The sequence below is a fragment of the Pelobates fuscus genome, chromosome 11 (assembly GCF_036172605.1).
Source record: "Pelobates fuscus isolate aPelFus1 chromosome 11, aPelFus1.pri, whole genome shotgun sequence".
NCBI classification, from domain to species: Eukaryota; Metazoa; Chordata; class Amphibia; order Anura; family Pelobatidae; genus Pelobates; species Pelobates fuscus.
Genome location: NC_086327.1, coordinates 27,636,934 through 27,656,343, shown reverse-complemented (window position 1 = coordinate 27,656,343; position 19,410 = coordinate 27,636,934). Strand labels below are relative to the sequence as shown.

General features: G+C 39.5%; 1 protein-coding gene across 1 annotated transcript in view; it reads left to right on the top strand.

The window, feature by feature from the left end:
• Positions 1 to 19,410, top strand: part of POLD1 (DNA polymerase delta 1, catalytic subunit) — a 105,649-nt gene that overhangs the window by 15,567 nt on the left and 70,672 nt on the right. Inside the window, exons 8-17 of the mRNA XM_063435970.1 lie at positions 687 to 816; positions 2,957 to 3,123; positions 4,749 to 4,853; positions 6,652 to 6,792; positions 7,255 to 7,365; positions 8,424 to 8,615; positions 13,638 to 13,726; positions 14,552 to 14,668; positions 15,230 to 15,343; positions 16,082 to 16,229. Coding sequence (XP_063292040.1) covers positions 687 to 816; positions 2,957 to 3,123; positions 4,749 to 4,853; positions 6,652 to 6,792; positions 7,255 to 7,365; positions 8,424 to 8,615; positions 13,638 to 13,726; positions 14,552 to 14,668; positions 15,230 to 15,343; positions 16,082 to 16,229 — 1,314 coding nt within the window. The remainder of the gene's footprint in view (positions 1 to 686; positions 817 to 2,956; positions 3,124 to 4,748; positions 4,854 to 6,651; positions 6,793 to 7,254; positions 7,366 to 8,423; positions 8,616 to 13,637; positions 13,727 to 14,551; positions 14,669 to 15,229; positions 15,344 to 16,081; positions 16,230 to 19,410) is intronic.

Here is a 19,410-nt window from a genome sequence, read left to right as displayed (position 1 = left end):
TGAATCTGAGGTCTGGGATATTTTGGCTTGGTCTCAATGCTCCTGTGGTCTGGGATATTTTGGCCTGGTCTCAATGCTCCTGCAGTCTGGGATATTTTGGCCTGGTCTCAATGCTCCTGCGGTCTGGGATATTTTGGCCTGGTCTCAATGCATCTGAGGTCTGGGATATTTTGGCCTGGTCTCAATGCATCTGAGGTCTGGGATATTTTGGCCTAGTCTCAATGCTCCTGCGGTCTGGGATATTTTGGCCTAGTCTCAATGCTCCTGTAGTCTGGGATATTTTGGCCTGGTCTCAAAGCTCATGCGGTATGGGATATTTTGACAGTGTTTTAATGCTCGCCTCTTTTGATATATTTGTAATTTTTAACTGCTCCTACAGCATAAGCTCCTCTTAGTTACTGCCTGCCTCCTCAGTGTAACAGGTACAGATCAGATTACAACTGAAATATATTTCACTACTTCTGCAGTGCGCTTCCCACTACGCTATTCCATTACATAGTCTGTTTATGATTCAGCTCATCAACTGTGCGATGGTCAGTGGGGATAACATTAATCTAAGTATCTCTAAAAATTATTATTTATATTGCTTGTAAAGCATAAGCAAACATCAACTACAGTAATCTAAAAAGTAGACTTTTTCCTGTCTATACTTATTTTGTCCTGCATTTATTCTGCATTTTGTACAGGTATCACTTGCTCAGCTTGAGGTTGATGTTAACTCTGCGGATCTCATCAGTCACCCAGCAGAAGGAGACTGGCAGAAAATCGCACCTATGCGTGTCCTGAGCTTCGACATTGAATGTGCTGGGAGGAAAGGTAAATGAGAATATGGAATGCTACTAATGAAAGGCTGGAAGTGGCTTTATCACCGTAAAACTGCTTTTTGGAAATCTGTTTTAAATTATATTTCTTCAACATTATATTTTCATTTCTCCAACCCATTTCTAATTTAGCTATAGTTGACATGTCTATTATAAATTACAGTGTTTCAACATCACAGAATAATATGAAAAATAACTATTAAACTGGGGTGTACAATCTGTGTCTTTCCTTGTTGGCTTGGTAGTTTTGTGTTTTCTCCCGTTTGGGGATTGTGAGTGCGAGTTGTGGGTGTTCTTGTGATGACTGGGTCCCTACATGGGAAGCAAGCTTTTTAAAAAGAATTATTTTTATAATTTGAGACTTTACTTAAATTTGTGTCGCAGACAAAAGTAGTAAAAAATGCATTTGACCATGACAAAGTAGATTGCAAGAGCATGCATTTAACATACAGTAGAAGGATGTTTAGACTCGCAGTCAATATTATGAAATTATATTATATTTTTCCAAGACACAAGAAAAAGAAGAAATACATTGTGGGTAACAGGGTAGGAGAAGGAAGGCAGTGGGCGGGAATGTGGTTCTCATGTACTAGTAATTGACTCAAGAACTAAATTGAGGAATACGTGAAACAAATATCTTAACACACATTGTCGTCATCTACCTAAGTGCGGGATTCTAATACACTAACAGCACCTACAATGGCTTGCCTTGGGTCATGATAGCGTTGTGTTAGTCGCAGTTCCACGTCTCACATGCCTCTTCTTTGACCTTTCCTGTCTGGATCTGGTCAGTTGCCATTTTTTCGGACGTACAATTCACCCTTACCTGATATATAATTTCAGCTTTAAATGGAATCGTCAACAATGCCCAATGTCAGGATTCCAATAGTAGTGCTGCAATTAAAAAATGGAACGTTAGTTTGTGTGCTTATTTTTTTTTTGTATCTGGATAGGCTAGGGTAGCAATATGAATAGCTCTATTGATGGAAAAAAGGTTTTTTTTTTTATTTTTGCTTTTGATAGGAATTTAGCTACCATCTCCCAGTAGGTTTTGATTTGGGGGCAAAACCACCAAATATGTTTCATTGTGATGACTTCTATACTTCACCATCTATTGTCAGTTGAGTGGTTGCTGGCACTAGGGATCATCTGAACTTTATAAATTTGGGACTTTTGTTTGGAATCTCTACTTGGTACTCCAGACAGCAGGTTACGACTGGACACTTGACGTTTGCTAGAGTGACTCAGTGGTGCACTGCTGCCTCATATAAGTTTTCTTTTTTGGTTCTAATATGTCCCCTATGTCACTATGCCGAGTGTCGACTAACAGGCTTTGTGTGAATGTGGTTTAATTTACCATTATCCAACATATGTACAGCACCTTGGATGGAACAAGGTTTAGACAGTTTCTCATTGTTAGTGAGCTGAGAATATTTTGCTTGTGAGATAGTGGTTAATGATTTCTTTGCTAAAAGAGATTTCCCTTGTAAGTAGGAAAACACAGTCTCCGAAGGTGAGTGGTACATAAGTTATCAATGACCCTATTCTGGATCACGGGATGTACATATGCACTCCATGCATTAGCCATTGTTTGTACTAAGGGACCCTAGACTCGGGGAGATGGAATGTTTCGGTGTCGCTAGTGACCATGGTGTGTAGTGGCATAGCTTATCTCCTAGAAGATACCAAACTGTTAACAATAATTTGGTGTTGGGAAGTATCAAAGTGTTGGTTGGTCTATCCAGAGCAAATATTTAACTTTAGTGCAGTTTGCCCAGGATGACATTTTTAGTCCATTGATGACATATTAACCCAAATAAAGTTTTCTGAAATAAAGCGCTTTGAGTTGGAACGCATTAGCGTTCTATTTTTATTATTTTCTATTTTTTACTTGCGGTATCCAACTTTTCTTAGGTGGCAATAACCACTATTTCTCCTAATATAACTTTTATTTTGTTATATTTCATTTGTTTCTAGCTAGTTTTGCTCCATGGAACAAAGAACGTTTAACAAAAAGAGAGAAATAAAGAAAATGCATTCCACATTTTGAGTTACCGCACCCTTCGTAGTAGACATACTCCATACAAAGCAGACTGCACTTCTGAATTACTCAGTTTTTCTCTCTCTCTCCCCAGGCATTTTCCCTGAGCCTGATAAAGATCCTGTGATTCAGATTGCGAATATGGTCCTACGCCAGGGAGAGAAGGATCCTTTCATCAGGAATGTTTTCACTCTGGGATCCTGTTCAAGCATTGTGGGCTCCCAAGTACTCTGCTTCGAAAGGGAACATGACCTGCTCAGGGTGCGATGTCTTTAAAATTAAAACATGTCCTATATGTTCTGTTTAGAAAAATCTGGCGCTTTTAGCTTCAGAATGTGTCCTTTTTCAAGTTGGTATTCTCTATTTTTATAAACATGTGCTATATCGATCTTCACTGCTTTGTAACTTTATTGATCGCTGCAATCATACAAACGTCAGACCTCATTTAAGTAACTCATAGGGATTTATAATAAAAAGGAGGATGTTATAAAAGTACACTAGTACCATAACCACTATGGCACTAGGCTAAACCTCCCCTATGGCTGTTAGACAATTATTGCCATTTGGGTTAGCTATGTGGAAGTAATGCTGCTGTTGATGCATGGACTCTCCTTTTTAAGCACCGCCAGCTAATTAGTATTTTTGTCTTGGTACTAAATAGTCATTAAGAAAGAAATCCAAATGGGGAGATATTCCTGGCTTTATCTCAGCTGTTGCTTTGATATGGAACTTGTTTTGCAAAACATACACTCACAGTCTGATGATCAAATAAATGTAACCTCAAAACCATGAAATGTCAGCTATCCGTCAATGCAGGATCAGCAGTCTCTGGCTTTTCCCCCAGATTGTCTGTCTGCTTGGTGTATGTTTTTTGTTTTTCTTTTTTTTGATAGGCGGTAATCTTAGTACCAAACGCATTTTATTTGGGGTTATCAAGTGTTACACACCTTGTGCCACATTGTTTTACAAATATATTATTTAGAGAGATGTATCAAGGCAAAACAGGTGCCTTTACATTTTTTTTTTTTTTGCATCAAAATAAAGCTTTATTGTGTCAGCATAGTTACATAGTATACGTAAGACTCACAGGTCTGGAGATTAGAAAGTGACATTATGGCCACGCAGGGCACAACCACTCAACTTGAATGAAAATGCATGCAGTCAAAACTTAACTAGCGTTAGCTGTATTACAAGCTTTACAAGTTACTCGGAGTGTTGGGGCGTCTTTTTTTTGGCAAGTATTGTAGCTGAGATAAAGTTAGTGTGACAGAAGGAGGGTAGGGAGATACACTTCTATTCAGTGTACGTTGTGTTGACCTGCTCTGCCAGTTTCGTCATGGGGGTCCCTCCGGTGATGGGTTAGTTCCTGTGTCGTAATTTAATGCTCCCAGTGTTGTGGCCCCATGTGTTCTGTGTATTTGTTTTTTGTTTTTCCATTTAAAGAGAGCTTTATACTGGTTGTCCAGATGTGGCCCCCTGTTACCGGCTTTTATTGGCGTTCATTAGCAATGATTCTCTGCCAGTGAGTGAATAAAATATCCGCCGTTTATAGTATAGTTCCAGCTTCTCTTTTTCCAGTGTTCTCTGGAAAATTATAAAGAAAAGAATCATGAAAATTAGCTCAGCTTGGATTCTCCCAATATAATGAGGTTATGGTGAAGGTGGTAGGTCTGTTATTTCCAGCCACCAATGGCTTTCTAGTATTTTTGAGTTCACACCTTAATGAATAATCCAGTTAATAGTATTTTATAGTCAACCTCTTCTGTGCTCTGCTGATATTGCATGCACATGTTGTAGTTCTCTCCAGATAGAATGTCCCGTGATAATGTATATTGTAGGTGGCAGCCTTTAAGTATACACATTGAATCCTCTTTTCTTTCATCCAGGCTTGGGCAGAGTTTGTGCGTATTATTGATCCAGACATTATAACGGGTTACAATATTCAGAATTTCGACTTGCCATACCTGATCAACAGAGCTCACAACTTAAAGGTAATAGTTTTCAATATCTGCTAAATATATGGAAGGAAAGGCTCACCATGAATTGGGAAACTGAATGTTTATCTTTTTGTGTAATTCATGTCATAGCAAATATCTCACAAATGTCTTCCAAGTTGAATCAAAGTGGTACTACACCTATGAAAACTAATTGAATCCATAAATAAATCAAATTTTAATGATAATTAACAACTTTACTCACTCACAACTTTACTCCAGTTTCTATTGGCACCAGAGGAAATTTAGAGGTGTCACTACCATTTAAAGCAGGTTCCCCAAACTCCGGCCCTCCAGATGTTGCTGAACTACAACTCCCATGATTCTATGAATGAAATAGACTGAGAATCATGGGAGTTGTAGTTCAGCAACATCTAAAGGGCGGGGTTTGGGGAAGCCTGATTAAAGGGACACTATAGGCACAATAACTACTTAATCTCATTGAAGTAGCTATAGTATCTGGTGCCCCCTGGCATTGCCCTGCAACTCTGCGTTAAGTTTTTAATGTTTTAATGCTAAACATAAATCCTTAGAGACTGATCCCCTCTGTGCTGCTTGGGTCAATGAGGAAGCATTAGCAAGACGGCAATGGGCACTGTGATTAGCTTAGAATGTGTGGGCTGATTACCAACAGAGGAGGCGCATATCATGCTATAGTTATTACAGAATACAATATCACAATCAGCTCTTCTACCAAGAGCATTTTCATCAGATCACCTTGGTCCTTCTACCTTAAATGAACCTAAAATTATGTAATGTTTTTAATAAAATAACAAATATCTGATGACTTTTACTACAAAACTGAGTGGTGAAAAAAGTCTATGCAAAGATTGAAGATTTAATTTAAGTAGGTCTGGAGTTATGAGGGAACTGGTGACTCTTTCTGGCTGAGCATTGTAGCAGTAGTAGTTCTACAACAATTTGAGAGCCATTGGTTGGATTGCCTTGATCTGTAGATTATTTGGCCTAAATCTAAACTTGTAGCCCTACATGTCCACATACGTAAAATCATTTTTTCATAGTATTTAATCTAGTGCTTAGAAGAAAATGTTTATCAGCATTCCCCAGATCTCTTAAAAGCGATCTCTTCTGTCATAACCAGTTTTATCAAAGAAAAGAAAGTTACCTGCGCTCTCTCCTTAATCCCTATGTATATTTAGACAAATGGAGGTCATTTAGTTGCTCCAATGGCCATTGGAGGGAATGCCCGCCTGCCAACGTCAAGGCAGACCCCCCTAAGCGGGTCCTAACACTGACCCTTCAGCCTGCTTCCTTGAGCTTCTGGCAAAGATATCTCTAATGAGACAGAGAGGGGTAACTTTTTCTTTTCTTTGGTTTTTACTATATATTGGGGCTGATGTGTACTTGTAGTCACTGCTGCCGGCCCAGTAGTGATGGGAGTGAGCGCAAGACTTCTCTCTTTGTATTTGTATAACCAGTTTTATATTTGGTGATGAAATCAGGAAGAGGTTTCGTGCTGGTTCTTGCATAGTGTCTTAAGATGCGTGTAGGACTGCCAGATTCACCATGTTCACATCACTTCTTCTTACTGATGGGCTGTAGGCAAAATACTGAGACAAAGTAGCTCCTAATTTGCCTCAGTATATCTCTTGACTGGGTTGGAACTTCAGTGAAATTCCAACACTGTTAATATGAGTATTAAATAAAAGATTCTTTCTGTATGGAATACAACTTTTTTGAAGTGGGGAGGGTGACAGTGCTGCATTAACATCTGTATTTGTGGTTGCCATTCTAAGCATCTGTGTATTTGGTTCTTTTCCTCCCTATTTCCCAGGTACAAACTTTCCCTTTCCTGGGAAGAATCCGCTCCATGAAGTCTGTAATCAAAGACTCCTCCTTCCAGTCCAAACAAATGGGACGTCGAGAAAACAAAGTTATTAATACAGAAGGACGTGTCCAGTTTGATTTGCTGCAGGTACTGGCTTTAGGCATTCTAGGAGCAATGAGGATGTTTCAGGCCCTTGTTGAGCAACGTTGAAGCTGTAGATGTATTTTTGCTAGTTTCTAAAGATCGAAATGTGCAATCATTACACTTTATATGAAATGTAGAATTTATGGATACTTTGAACATGCAAGAGTAGAGAAACATCCTTAAAAAAAATCAAAGTAACCTGATCGTTCTCAAATTCTTGTAGTGTGACTATATATTTTACAAGCTTCATATTAAATAAGGAGTATCGCGAGTTCTCCTATTACTATGTTATAGGATGTTGAATGTTTAGTTCAGGTTTAAACACCTGAAAAAGCACATAAAGTGCAATTATGATAATAAAAGTCAGTAAGCAAGCATGGCGAATGGCACTATTTTATTACTCAGGCGACCGTCTAACAGAGACATAATCTTCCTTTCTTTCTTTCCCCCCCTTATTGGCATCAGGTTCTCCTGAGAGATTATAAGCTCCGTTCCTACACTTTGAATGCTGTAAGTTACCATTTCTTACAAGAACAGAAGGAAGACGTGCAGCATTCGATCATCACCGACCTTCAGGTACTGAACAGTCATATGGCATCCAAATACATTCGTCATTAAATATATTGTTACTGATTTTTCACTCACATAAATATAGATCAGTGTGGCTGCTCATCTCAGCCCATTGGAATAAGTTCTCTTCTATTCCTTTGTGTCATTTCCAGTGCTGCACAGTATGCTCACTAAATGATGTAACATAAAGCTATGTGAATTCCACATTTTACACTCCCATCATCCGAGCAGTGTGCTGTTCTGGGGCTTGTAATGTCAGCAGTGCTCGTTTTGAGAATGATTGATTGGAGAAAGGCGTCAGTCACCATAGAAGCAAAAGAATTGCCAGTGGATAGCAAGGAGAATTGGTGTAAAGATTTACAAAGGAGGAGAAATTCCACAGAACCTTGAGGGGGTGAAACATATGGTGCCAACATTGTGTGCTCTAGAACAGCACACTGTTTTGCTGTAAAAGCACCATAAAAGCCCCAACATTTAACTAGCAGTTGTTGTGTATAGCAGGAGGCAGTATTTTACCTTTTTTATTTTTTGTTTATTTCTTCTTATCATCAGTGTTTTGGAATGCCACATCTTAACTACACATTTGCAAATATATACTTGGTGTTTACACTGTTTAGTGTGCTAAAGACAACGGACAAATCTTTAAAAACGCTTTTGCTCCAGCGGCAGGTTTGCGGATTAAGCCTGCCGTTGTTGGGCTAGTACTTTAGTAAAGGTCCTTGTCTGGTGTCACTCTTGTCAATATGTGCTGGTCCTCAACACTAACCTACAATATTACATGATTGATGGAAATCCTGTTACAAGAAAGCACATATATGTTCTGCCACTGATCCAGCCACAGGTTTCTGTGGGAGCACTTTACTTTTCCATGCACTCTTGTTTTGCTTCATATTTACTTGTGTAAGAAAATGTTGAATATGGGAGAGGTAAAGCTGTATCTCTTCATCTAAATGCAAGATATTTGTTTCTGGCATCATGAAATCATGATTTTTGAGTACCCCTTTAAGACAAACAGAGGGTTTGCTATTTTTGGTCACAAACAAGTGCCTTATTTGTATTTACAGAACGGCAATGAACAAACCCGCAGGAGGCTGGCTGTGTATTGTCTGAAAGATGCCTACTTACCACTACGTCTCCTGGAGAAGCTCATGTGTGTTATCAACTACATGGAGATGGCTCGTGTCACTGGCGTGCCTCTCAACTATCTCTTGTCCCGGGGTCAGCAAATTAAAGTAGTGTCTCAGCTTCTTAGACAGGTTAGTTTAAGGAGCAGGTTACTTTATCACAATGCTTAGATTAAAAGTGAATGGATAATTTGCCGATCTGTTGCCTTTACAAAGTATGTTTAGAGTTGATGTATGTCTAAGATTGTGATTAGCATGTTTTAAGCAGAATTCTCAATATATAGTTTCAAATTAACAAGAAATGATTTGTTCAATATATTTTTTTTACACTATTTACAGATATATAATTGTTTCAATAATTATTTGAAGGTTATAAAATTAAAATTTTGGGTTACACTTCAACATGACTGCAGTAAAATGGGGGGGGGGGAGTGTAGTTTAAGTAATATATGTGCATGTAATACACAAATATGCAACATAATTACCAGATTTTACTAATTTAATGGCGTAAAGACATGATTTTATTAAGGACACGGAGGCGAGTATTATGCTTAATCTCTTTCTTTATTCCTCAGCAGCAAAGAAAGGATATTGTAGATATTCAAAGAAAAACAAAATCACATGTACCCCATAGGGTTAACCACATATAACATGTTATCCAACGAGAGTGTTCCTAGCAAAATAATGCCCCATGTGCCCTAAAGCCACTTCTCTTTCTTGATGGTGCTTGAACTTGGTACGGACCAGTGGGAAACCCAATTAGGAGGCTGTAAGACAGAGAAATAAGTGGTAAAATATGTTCCTGGATCTTAAATTCCACATCCACAGTGTATTCGTAACCATGACAATATGTCCAATTAGACAAAACCTCAACAATATCAACAGTAATAATCAACCAGGTGAATAAACAACATTACCATGAGGACTGTACGCCCATTGCATGACAATATACGCATAGGGAGGGCCTCTGTGTCCTTAATAAAATCATGACTTTACATCATGAAATTAGTAAAATCTGGTCATTTTATTAAGACACGGAGGCTTATATTATGCTAGTTCAAAGCTGTGCGACCACCGTAGTGGAAAAATAAGAAGCTAGACGAAAATAAATTTCCCAAAACGTAGATTCATGGGACCAATCAGCAGCACAGAAGAGGTCTTCCAGTCTACATCCCAAGGAGAAAGCTTTGGATGCCATGGCACCCGTAGCAGAATGTGCTCAGTATGTGGAAGTGTTGATGTCAGCTGACGCCTTTGATCCATTTAACCCAACGAGGCAAGGTAACTGTAGAAACTGGATGATGTGGATGTAGAATCCCTAGAAACAAATCCGGATACCTGGGATTTCGAACTGAAGAGGTCCTTGCTTCATATTCCTTGATATAGGCCACTGGACATAGGTTAATGTTAGGTGGAAAAGCTTGATAAAAAAACAATGTCTTTGTATGTCTCGATATATCGAAGGAAACGCCCTCTGGCATAAATGAGTGTGCTGTAAGGTCCAGTGGACGAACATCTGAGACATGTTTACAGGAGATTAGACAAAACCGCATAATCAGTTTAGCAGTGAGTTGCTTGATCGAAAGATCCTCATTCTTTGGCCAATTTTCTGGCAAATATGATGCCACGCAGGAGTCGTCACACCAATGGATGTTTACCTGCTTGAAGTCCGTTCCAGCCTTGGTGACCTGCCAGATAGCTGATCTATATAAATTTATTGTACGATAGGCTAGGCCATGGTCGAAAAGCATGGAATCTCAAAACAAGACTCACAGGTGCAGATATGGGATCCATGTGTTGTTCCATGCACCAACCAGTCCATGAGATCAAGGCATTTAGGTAGGATTTTCTTGTTCCTGGTGCCCTAGCTCCCGCCAGGAGGTCCAGAGTTGCTTGTGGAACATTTGGGACGAAAGAGTCCCCGGAAATGAACCATGCCAATAGCTTGAGAGTTCCCGCTGTGGTCTAGTAAGAGGTCGGAGAATACTGATAGTAACCTCGGGAAGTCTATGGACATTTCCATGAGTGTAGGAAACCATGGTTGAGACCTCTAGAAAGGTCCTTTCTATGAGGATCAAGGAGGTCCGGTAACGCCTGAGATGTAATAGATTCCGAGCAATGAGAGAGAAAGGGGTAATGGCAAGTATTCGGCCACGGGTGAAGAAAAGCATCTGACGCTAGAGCTTCTGGATATGTCCTCCAGCTGAAGAACTTCCGTAGTTAGGAGTTTAAACGTGATGCGAACAGGTCGATATATAAGGGGCCCCAAAGTGACTGTAAACGGCTGAAGATGGAAGGCTTCATTCGCCAATCGCTGGTATCTTGTAGGTGTCTAGAATTCCAATCTGCCACTACGTTGGACATCCCCGGAATGTACTCCGCCTGTACCGAAATATTGTGATCCAGGCAGAATTGACAGAATTCCTTCGCTAGATCCGCTAAGACTGTTGACCTTGTGCCCCAGAGATGCTTGGTGTAACGAACCGCTGATGCATTGTCCATGTGTAACAGTATGGAGCAGTTGGTCGATACACCCAAGAGGCTCCGTAGAGCAAATGAGCCTGTTCCTCCAGGTACCATTTACCCCCAGTTGAGGTAGGCCCGCAGCGAGCGCCTCAGCCGAGCATACTTTCATCTGATTCTACTACAAAGTCCGGAGTATTTCCGAAGATCGCTCGCCTGTTCCATGCCTCCATGTGTTGTAGCCACCACATGAGTACTTCTTTGGCTGTGCAGTTGAGAGGAACAGAGTCTGAATAAGAGTGACCCAAGCGAAGGTACTTGCCTTCAGACGTTGAAGTGCTCTGTAGTGCAGAGGGCCAGGAAATGCGGTTGGAGAACTGTGTTTGAACAGGGTGTTGCACAAGATCTATAGAGTAACCCAGGACCCTAGCATCTGAAGTGAGCCTGCGCCAGGCATCGACAAAATCAGTCTCATGGTTAGAAATGAGAGCAGGTGGACATCAGTGTATGAGTGATCGATTGGGACAGATGACCTGACATGGCCCCCATAGCGTTAAAGATGGCTTGTGTTACAGACTTAGCCATTGTAGCGTCAAGGAGTGAATGAAACTCCTCAGTTAATTTGCTCCTGTGATGCTTCATTTAATGAGGGTACCCTGGACACCACTAGGGGTGTAAAGGTTTTGGTGGCACTGGTAGAAGAGCCGGTAGAGGAAGCTCCCATCTCTTTACCTGACTGCATAGCAAAGTAATTAGTTCCCACAAGTGTGACAGAAAAATCAGCCTATAGGAGGGCCAGGCACTATAAGGGTCACATAATAGGGAGATCCTGCACAGTAACAGAACTGGGGGTGCAATGGAAAGGGTAAGTATGCCAGGCACAGATTTATGCAATAGTATTATGGCACAGTGTAAAATAGAGCAAGCTCACCGAGTGTTCCCTCAGGAATGGACTCCTGGGGAGCACTGGTAAGTTGCCCATCAACCCAGCCACTCAATCAGCTTAATTCCTGCCCGAAACGAGCGAATTTGGCCAGACAATAAAAAGTGCAGCAAAACTGCGAACCCCACTTGCAATGTGCGCATGCTCGAGCGGCAACGTCCCAAACCGCCGGGACCTTGAGAAAGAACGGTGCCCAGTAGAAGGAATTAGCCTCAGACCTAAGGTTATAATAAAGCAACAGGAACGGTCGGAAAATAAACAAACCGACTGGGGGGGAAGGGGGAGTGAGAGAAGGAGGTTGCAGGGAGGGAGAAAGGAAAGGAGCAACAATGCTCCTATAAGGAGGAATTAAATAGGGTAAAAACTGTGGAAAGAAGGCAGTAATATACTAGAAATAAATACAGTAATTAGAAATTGCCCAAATTAAGACAGAGATATGAAAAGATATAACATTTTATATCGCTGGTACCTGGCTCCATCTAGATTGCACAACATGAACAATATGTATTCTGACCGGTGTTGGAGAGACTGTGGGGGCGTGGGCAATATGGCCCATATCTGGTGGCTCTGTCCTAAATTAACTAAATATTGGAAAAAGATTCACGACCTAATTATTAAAGTGGACAGAACCATTAGCATTTTAACCTCGGAACTAGCCTTATTTAAAAAACTCCCGGAGTCCGTTAATAGGTCAGACAAAATAATCATAGGCCACATTCTGATCGCTGCTACATCCTGTTTACCTAGACATTGGAAGTCCCAAAATGTGCCATCTCTCAGAGAAGTTTTTAATTTGATTCTAGAAAACGAGGCACACGAACTATCGCATAGAGCTAATATGCGTGGTTTCCCAATATTAAAATATAATTGGGATAAATGGGAAGAAAAATCAAAACAGCATATGGTCTTTGAGATGTTTATTATTAAAGTGCATTGATGTAAAAAATTATTTTTTTTGCCATATACATTATGCCTATTTCAATGATGGATGGTTACCCTTTTCCATTTCCAAGTCCCTTCCTACCTCTAATACATTGTTTGTATTCTTGTTGTTCTACAAAAATTTAAAACTTTAATAAAAATTATTTGAAAAGAGATATGAAAAGTCGTACTTGGCTGAGGAGGCGGCAGCTAAGAAAGAGGAGTGGCTTAGTGTCACATGGGGCATTAATCTGCTAGGAACACTCTCATTGGGTAACATTTTATATGTGGTTAAAGGAACTGTTTTGTTTTTCTTTGAATATCTACAATATCCTTTCTTTGCTGCTGAGGAATAAAGAAAGAGATTGAGCAGAATACTCACCTCCGTGTCCTTTAATAAAATTGTGTTTGAAAAACTCTCTTCTTATTTAGAGTTTGCTGGAAGAACTGAAAGTCATAAATTGGCCTTTGGCTTTTCTAAAGATGCAACAGTTTTTTTTTTTTTTGTTTTTTTTTCTGTTACAGGAAGTCTTTCAATACCTCCAATATTGAAGTGTGTTATATCTGAGAATCTGTTTGTTTATTTTATCCTATATAAAACGTTGATTTGCAGTTGTTATTATTCGCCACGTTCTATTCTGTATGTTTCTATGTTAACGGTGGATTATGACCTGCTCTGTTAGTTTTTCCGTTGAAAGACTTTGTTTGAAACTCGGCTTATAGAGGGTTTAACTTGGTAGATGTAATTTAAAATAAAACTGTGTATCCAAATTGCATGCTGTATGTTTTAGTATTTAATCTGGTATGCTTACCTTTTGTAAAATTAGGCAATGAAACAGGATTTGGTGATGCCGGTGGTGAAATCCGAGGGAGGAGAGGATTATACTGGGGCCACAGTTATTGAACCTGTGAAAGGGTAAGAGTGATCTTCATCAAACCAACACAAGCAGGATGTGAGTGAGCCATCGAAAATGGCTATAATATATTAGCGTAAGCGCAACTGATCGTCATGTGTCTGAGCAGGCCTGAAATTGTTATTCAGTTGAGCCTCTTTCCATGGCGCATAAAATTCAGTGTAACTGTAGACTTTTGAGAGATCTTAATTATTGGGTAGATCTCCATAAGCTGTTACAGTACATCACCAATATACGGCGTATGACCTTATTTTGCATGAATTCGGTAATATTGCATTCATTGACTACAAAAAAGCTCACAGGAGATTAAACAGTAAAGGAGTTACGATAGGGTGAGTAAAGAAGGAAAAAGGCTGAATTAAGTGCTGTGTGATTCATCCGCTCTTTTGGGAGCTATATACATGGCTTTGCTTAAAACCATCACATTAAAGGGCAAGTTCTCCTTCCATACTCTGGATTAAGGTCATGTTCACTATGTAGGTACCGAGTAGGAATGTTGTATAATCCCGGAGTATCTGACCTGAAAATTAGGAAATCATTTGAAGAGTAAGGTTACATGTTTCTCTATCTTAATGCATTGTTTATTTATGATCCCACAATGCATTGGGTGTAGTCACAGGCAAAGAATTCTGATGTACTTAATTGCACAACTGTCCAAACCAGACCCAGTTATGTAAAGTTGCTAGATTTATTATATGTTCACCTGTAATTCCAATAGCAGAATGTAGGCATTACATTTTAATGTCCTACATAAAGGACGGCTTGTCATCCACTTGTTGGTATTTAGCTCCCTTTAAGAGCGATTTAAAATTGCCTTATGTTTGCAGGTATTACGCTGTGCCCATTGCAACTCTGGACTTTTCATCCCTGTATCCATCGATTATGATGGCTCATAATCTGTGCTATACTACCCTGCTCCAGTCTGGCTCTGCCGAAAAATATGGGTAAGTGTTCAGTTGATCTCTTAAAGGAAACCGTCTTCCAAAAGGATTGGTGTTGCAAGAAATACATGGAATGATAAGTGTGTGATGTGGCCACCTAGCCTGTGTGAAAGTTTTCCACGCTATGTATTGTGGAACATGCCTGCATGGGGTTAATATTGATCCCAATCGATATCGTAGCGCTTCATTAAAGTTACCCTGTCACCCACTTAACCCCTTAAGGACACATGACATGTGTGACATGTCATGATTTCCTTTTATTCCAGAAGTATGGTCCTTAAGGGGTTAAAGTTTTAATTGTGAATATAAAGTGTAGAATACAGTATATCCTGTGTGCAAGCAAAATGGCGTGCAAATATATCGTCCACAAAAAATATAATGTTTACACCCCACACCTTTATTTATTTATTTATTTTTTGGAGCTGCTTATTACATTCTTACACTCTGTGGACCCTGGAGTTACTGAATAGGGCATTGTAATATTTGGTTCCTGGGACAAGACTATCTTTTGTGTAATAGAAATCATCATTTTCAGTTATGGTTTATTTGGCTCTATTTCTCCAGCCTCAACCCTGAAGATTTCATTAAGACCCCGACCGGTGATCAGTTTGTGAAGGCAAGCGTTCGCAAGGGGCTTCTGCCAGAGATCTTGGAAAATCTGTTATCTGCCCGAAAGAGGTAAAAGATTCTTTCTTTCCCATCATATCAGAGGAGATTCACTTCTAGACAAAGGCCAGGGGTCTATACACTTAATAACGGATATATTCAGCTGTTCGTTGTTAAATATAAACATTTGCAATGTGAAATTCATATAGCGAAATTCATATTCCGATTTGTAAATTTTAGAAATCTCAGCCATATTCTAACTCTTTGGGCTACTGTTATTTTAGCTGTTAAAATCATTCCAAACCTCTGCGCTATTCAAGGAAAGCCAGATTGCAAGACTTCTTCATTCATTGAATCCAATTTCCATTATACCGCGATATGTTCTCAGTGGTATTGTTATGTGTGCCAAATGGGGCATAAGGTACACGTGCTGACTACAGACAAAGCTTGAGATAGGTGTAGTGCCTATCGGATATTCTTAAATTTCGTTCACTTATGTTGCTAGAGAGGGAATTTATACCATTAGCTCATTTATTGGTCTGTCTGTCTCTTCCTATAGGATGGATGGATGGATCAGTGTACAGTATAGCTGGCAAAACTCATAGAACATTAGCAAGTGCTTACTAAAATTCTATCTGAGAGGAGTTAAAGTCGAAGAAGTGTGTTTATGTTTTAGACAGATTGTTTTTAATTGGTTAATTGCTCTTCACTTGCTTATGTAAACTTGATTTGAGAATTCTTCTAGACCCAATGATCGCCTAAAAGAATGCCATCAACTACACTGACTTGGTTTTGCTTTTTCCCATGCAGGGCAAAGACGGAGCTGAAAAAGGAGACTGACCCCTTTAAACAGAAGGTGCTGGATGGACGTCAGCTGGCACTTAAAATCAGTGCCAACTCTGTGTATGGGTTTACGGGAGCGCAGGTTGGCAAACTGCCTTGTCTGGAAATATCACAGGTGAGTTAAGGATACCAAGATCTTACGAGTTTGGTTTTTCACTTTTTTTTTTTATGAACTGGGTTCTCCCACTTTATTTTTATTACAGCGGTTACCCACTAATGTATTGTGGGCCTGTCATGGCAGTTTTACTTAAACTAAAATCCCTCCATAGGCACTTAATATAAGACACAGAGATACATCATATATTCAATATAAGGTTTAATAATAATGACATTACTTACCGACCATATCCACAGCTCTGTACATGAGTCACCAGCTCATGTGTTATGGTTCCATGCTGGACAGAAGGTGCGCTGCCTGTAGGAAGATTCTCTTGATCCCCCTGTCCGTCTGTTCTTTGGCACAAGGTTTGTCACCTATTTTATGATGGACTCATTTTAAAGGAACATTATAGGGTCAGGAACACAAACATGTATTCCTGACCCTATTGTGTTAAAACCACCATCTAGCCTCCCTAGCTACCCCCTGAACTGCCTCTGTCTGCTGTCTGCAAAAAGCCTGAAGGGAATGTGCTTCTCACCAGAACAAATACAATAAACTGAACTTCTGGTGACTATAGTGTCCCTTCAAGTTTTTTTTTTCTCTTAATCTATACGTTTACTAGCAGTTATCTCAGCACAATGCCGAGATTGAGTTTAAATTATTTTCAAACTAGGCTAACTTGTGTGTACCATAAGAGGTGTACAAGTACATGTTGAGTAAACCATTATGAATGCCCATTGCACTCTATACAGATAGCAGGAGACACCACTAAATCCCCTGTTTTTGAATATGCAGGGTGTGCTTTTCTCGGCTGAAATTCAAGCCTTGCAAGACATCCTTGCAGAATGTCCCTCTTTGCTACTTCATGGTGGTGAAATTTTTTAGTATTTAGTAGCTACATTTTCTATAGATTGAGATTTTTATTTTACACAATAAAGAGGTTTTATTAATTCTCGATATTACAAGGATTAATCGCTGTATCCAAACTAACGACATGTTGATGCTATTCAGAATATTGGTTATGGTGTCTTGACTATCCGTACGTATTTGAACAGGCACAACATGAAAGCTAAAATAACATCTATAAATACATATTCAATTGAACCTATTTCAAATCTCCTCCATTTAAAGTATAAACTGAGCAATATATTAAAGAGTCTAGATGTTGATAAGACCCCTACCGTTTGCAGCACTTGCACATTTTCCTCACGGTTTCTTTTTTGTATCACTGGTTCACATATCAGTATTAAGTGTCTAATACCATTGTAGACTATTTTAGTGTCTAAAAACATTAAAGACTATTTTTAACAATTGTAACTTACTATCCTCATATTGAGTTATTTACTTTTTGTATGGGTAAACCTTTGCCCATTTTTTGAGAGTTGGTATCTGAGCATGACTTAGGTTCTCTTTTTCAATATACCTGCTTTAAGGATTTTTTTTTTTTTTTTTTTTTTTAAAAGCCATTACACTTACCTTTGACAGTCCCAGTGACCGTTGTCCCTTTGGTTGCTCTCTTAGAGAAGCATTGTGGTCACATGGTGAATGATTGACAGTCTTGGTGATCCACCAATCCACTGCTTCTTGTGGAATATATGGATTCCGATGCTTCTCATGAGAGGCACTGGACGTACACAGCATCTCGTATCCGCAAACTTTGCATGCTGACGCCAGATGTAAAATACATTTAATTGTTGTAGTAGTAGGTGTACAAATGGTAAAATGTAAACCGTACCATTTCTCAGAAACAGCACGGTTTTCTTTTGCAAGGCTGCGGGGGCAGCATCTATGCCCCAAAATCACTTGATTAAGGTGAAGTAACTTTGGTAGTTAGAATGTCCCTTTTGTGATCTCTAAATTATTTCAAACACATTAGTCATTCTTTTAGTCATGTGGATGCTTCAGTTTTTAAACCATTGGGTAATATTGTTTGATGGAAATTCCTCGTACAGTATTGTCAAAATATATGTAATACTTGTTGTAAACAGGACCTGGCTTTCATTTTCTTTCTTCCATTAATGGGCTGTCTAGTTAGAAAAGCCCCACAAACGTACTTGACTACACCATAATACTACCAGACTTTAGGCCAATTAAAAGCAAAAGTCACATGATCTGTCAACAAGTAATGTGTCCTGAGATCTCGTCAAAATTCCATGCCTGAAGTTCCATGTGTCACATTTTTACCATGGGTCTTAGAGGAGCGTATAAAGCACATTTATATTTGTTTTATGGATGACTTTCCGATTCCCTAGAACCCAGACATTCAGATGCATTTATAAACGTTCTATATCATTCTGTCGATATAAACTCTGCAAATCTGTACTTTAATGTGAGCTGGTAAAAATAAGCTGCAGGAGCCACAGAGCTAAAAACACAGATCAGTTTAAAATAAATTCCAATTGTTTTTTTTTTTGTGTGTGGTTTTTTAGCCCATCACAAACCGATATTAAAATCATGTTAAGTAAATAGGAAATGCACAGATACAAAAAATGTGCATATGTAGGGGCACTTTAAGCAACATAACTACTACAGCCAACTGCAGTGGCTATGTTGCCAGTATGCCGCTGCTGCCATCTTAATGTTATGTGTCAAACGGTTTTCAAGCAGTTTGACATAAACAGGCCTGGCCCCTTGCTGTCCATCTTAATGTGGAATTTACACTTCTGCGTTAGCAGTACCAATTCTGTCCATACTTGGATGTCATTCATTGGCTAAGCATGTCACCTGGCACTTCTCAACCAATGAATGCCTTTCACGTTTGTACATTGTAGCCATTGCTAATGAGGAAGTGCAGCTTCTGTATCGGGGTCATGGACTGCAAGGGGCTGGGTGATAAAAGACCCTCGGTTTGTGTCAGGTTGCTCCAAAATGAATTGATCCATAACAAGGGATAGTGCCCGGGGCAAGCTGGCACTGTAAACGGTATGTATAGAGGACTATAGTGATTATGATTTATTTAAAAGGAACACTATAGCGTCAGGAATACAAATGCATATACCTCTTTAGGTCCTCCTTACACTTGTGAGGGTTTGAAAGGCAAGTTTTAGATGCCTTTCAGCCCTGACCTCGCCAGTCTCTGTCCTACCTTTCCACCTTCTTGGCTGACATCATCAAGATTGGCCATTTCAGCAAACCCATATACGGAAACATTGGAAGGCTAGTGCGCAAATACGCCAAACTACGCTGTGCACCAATC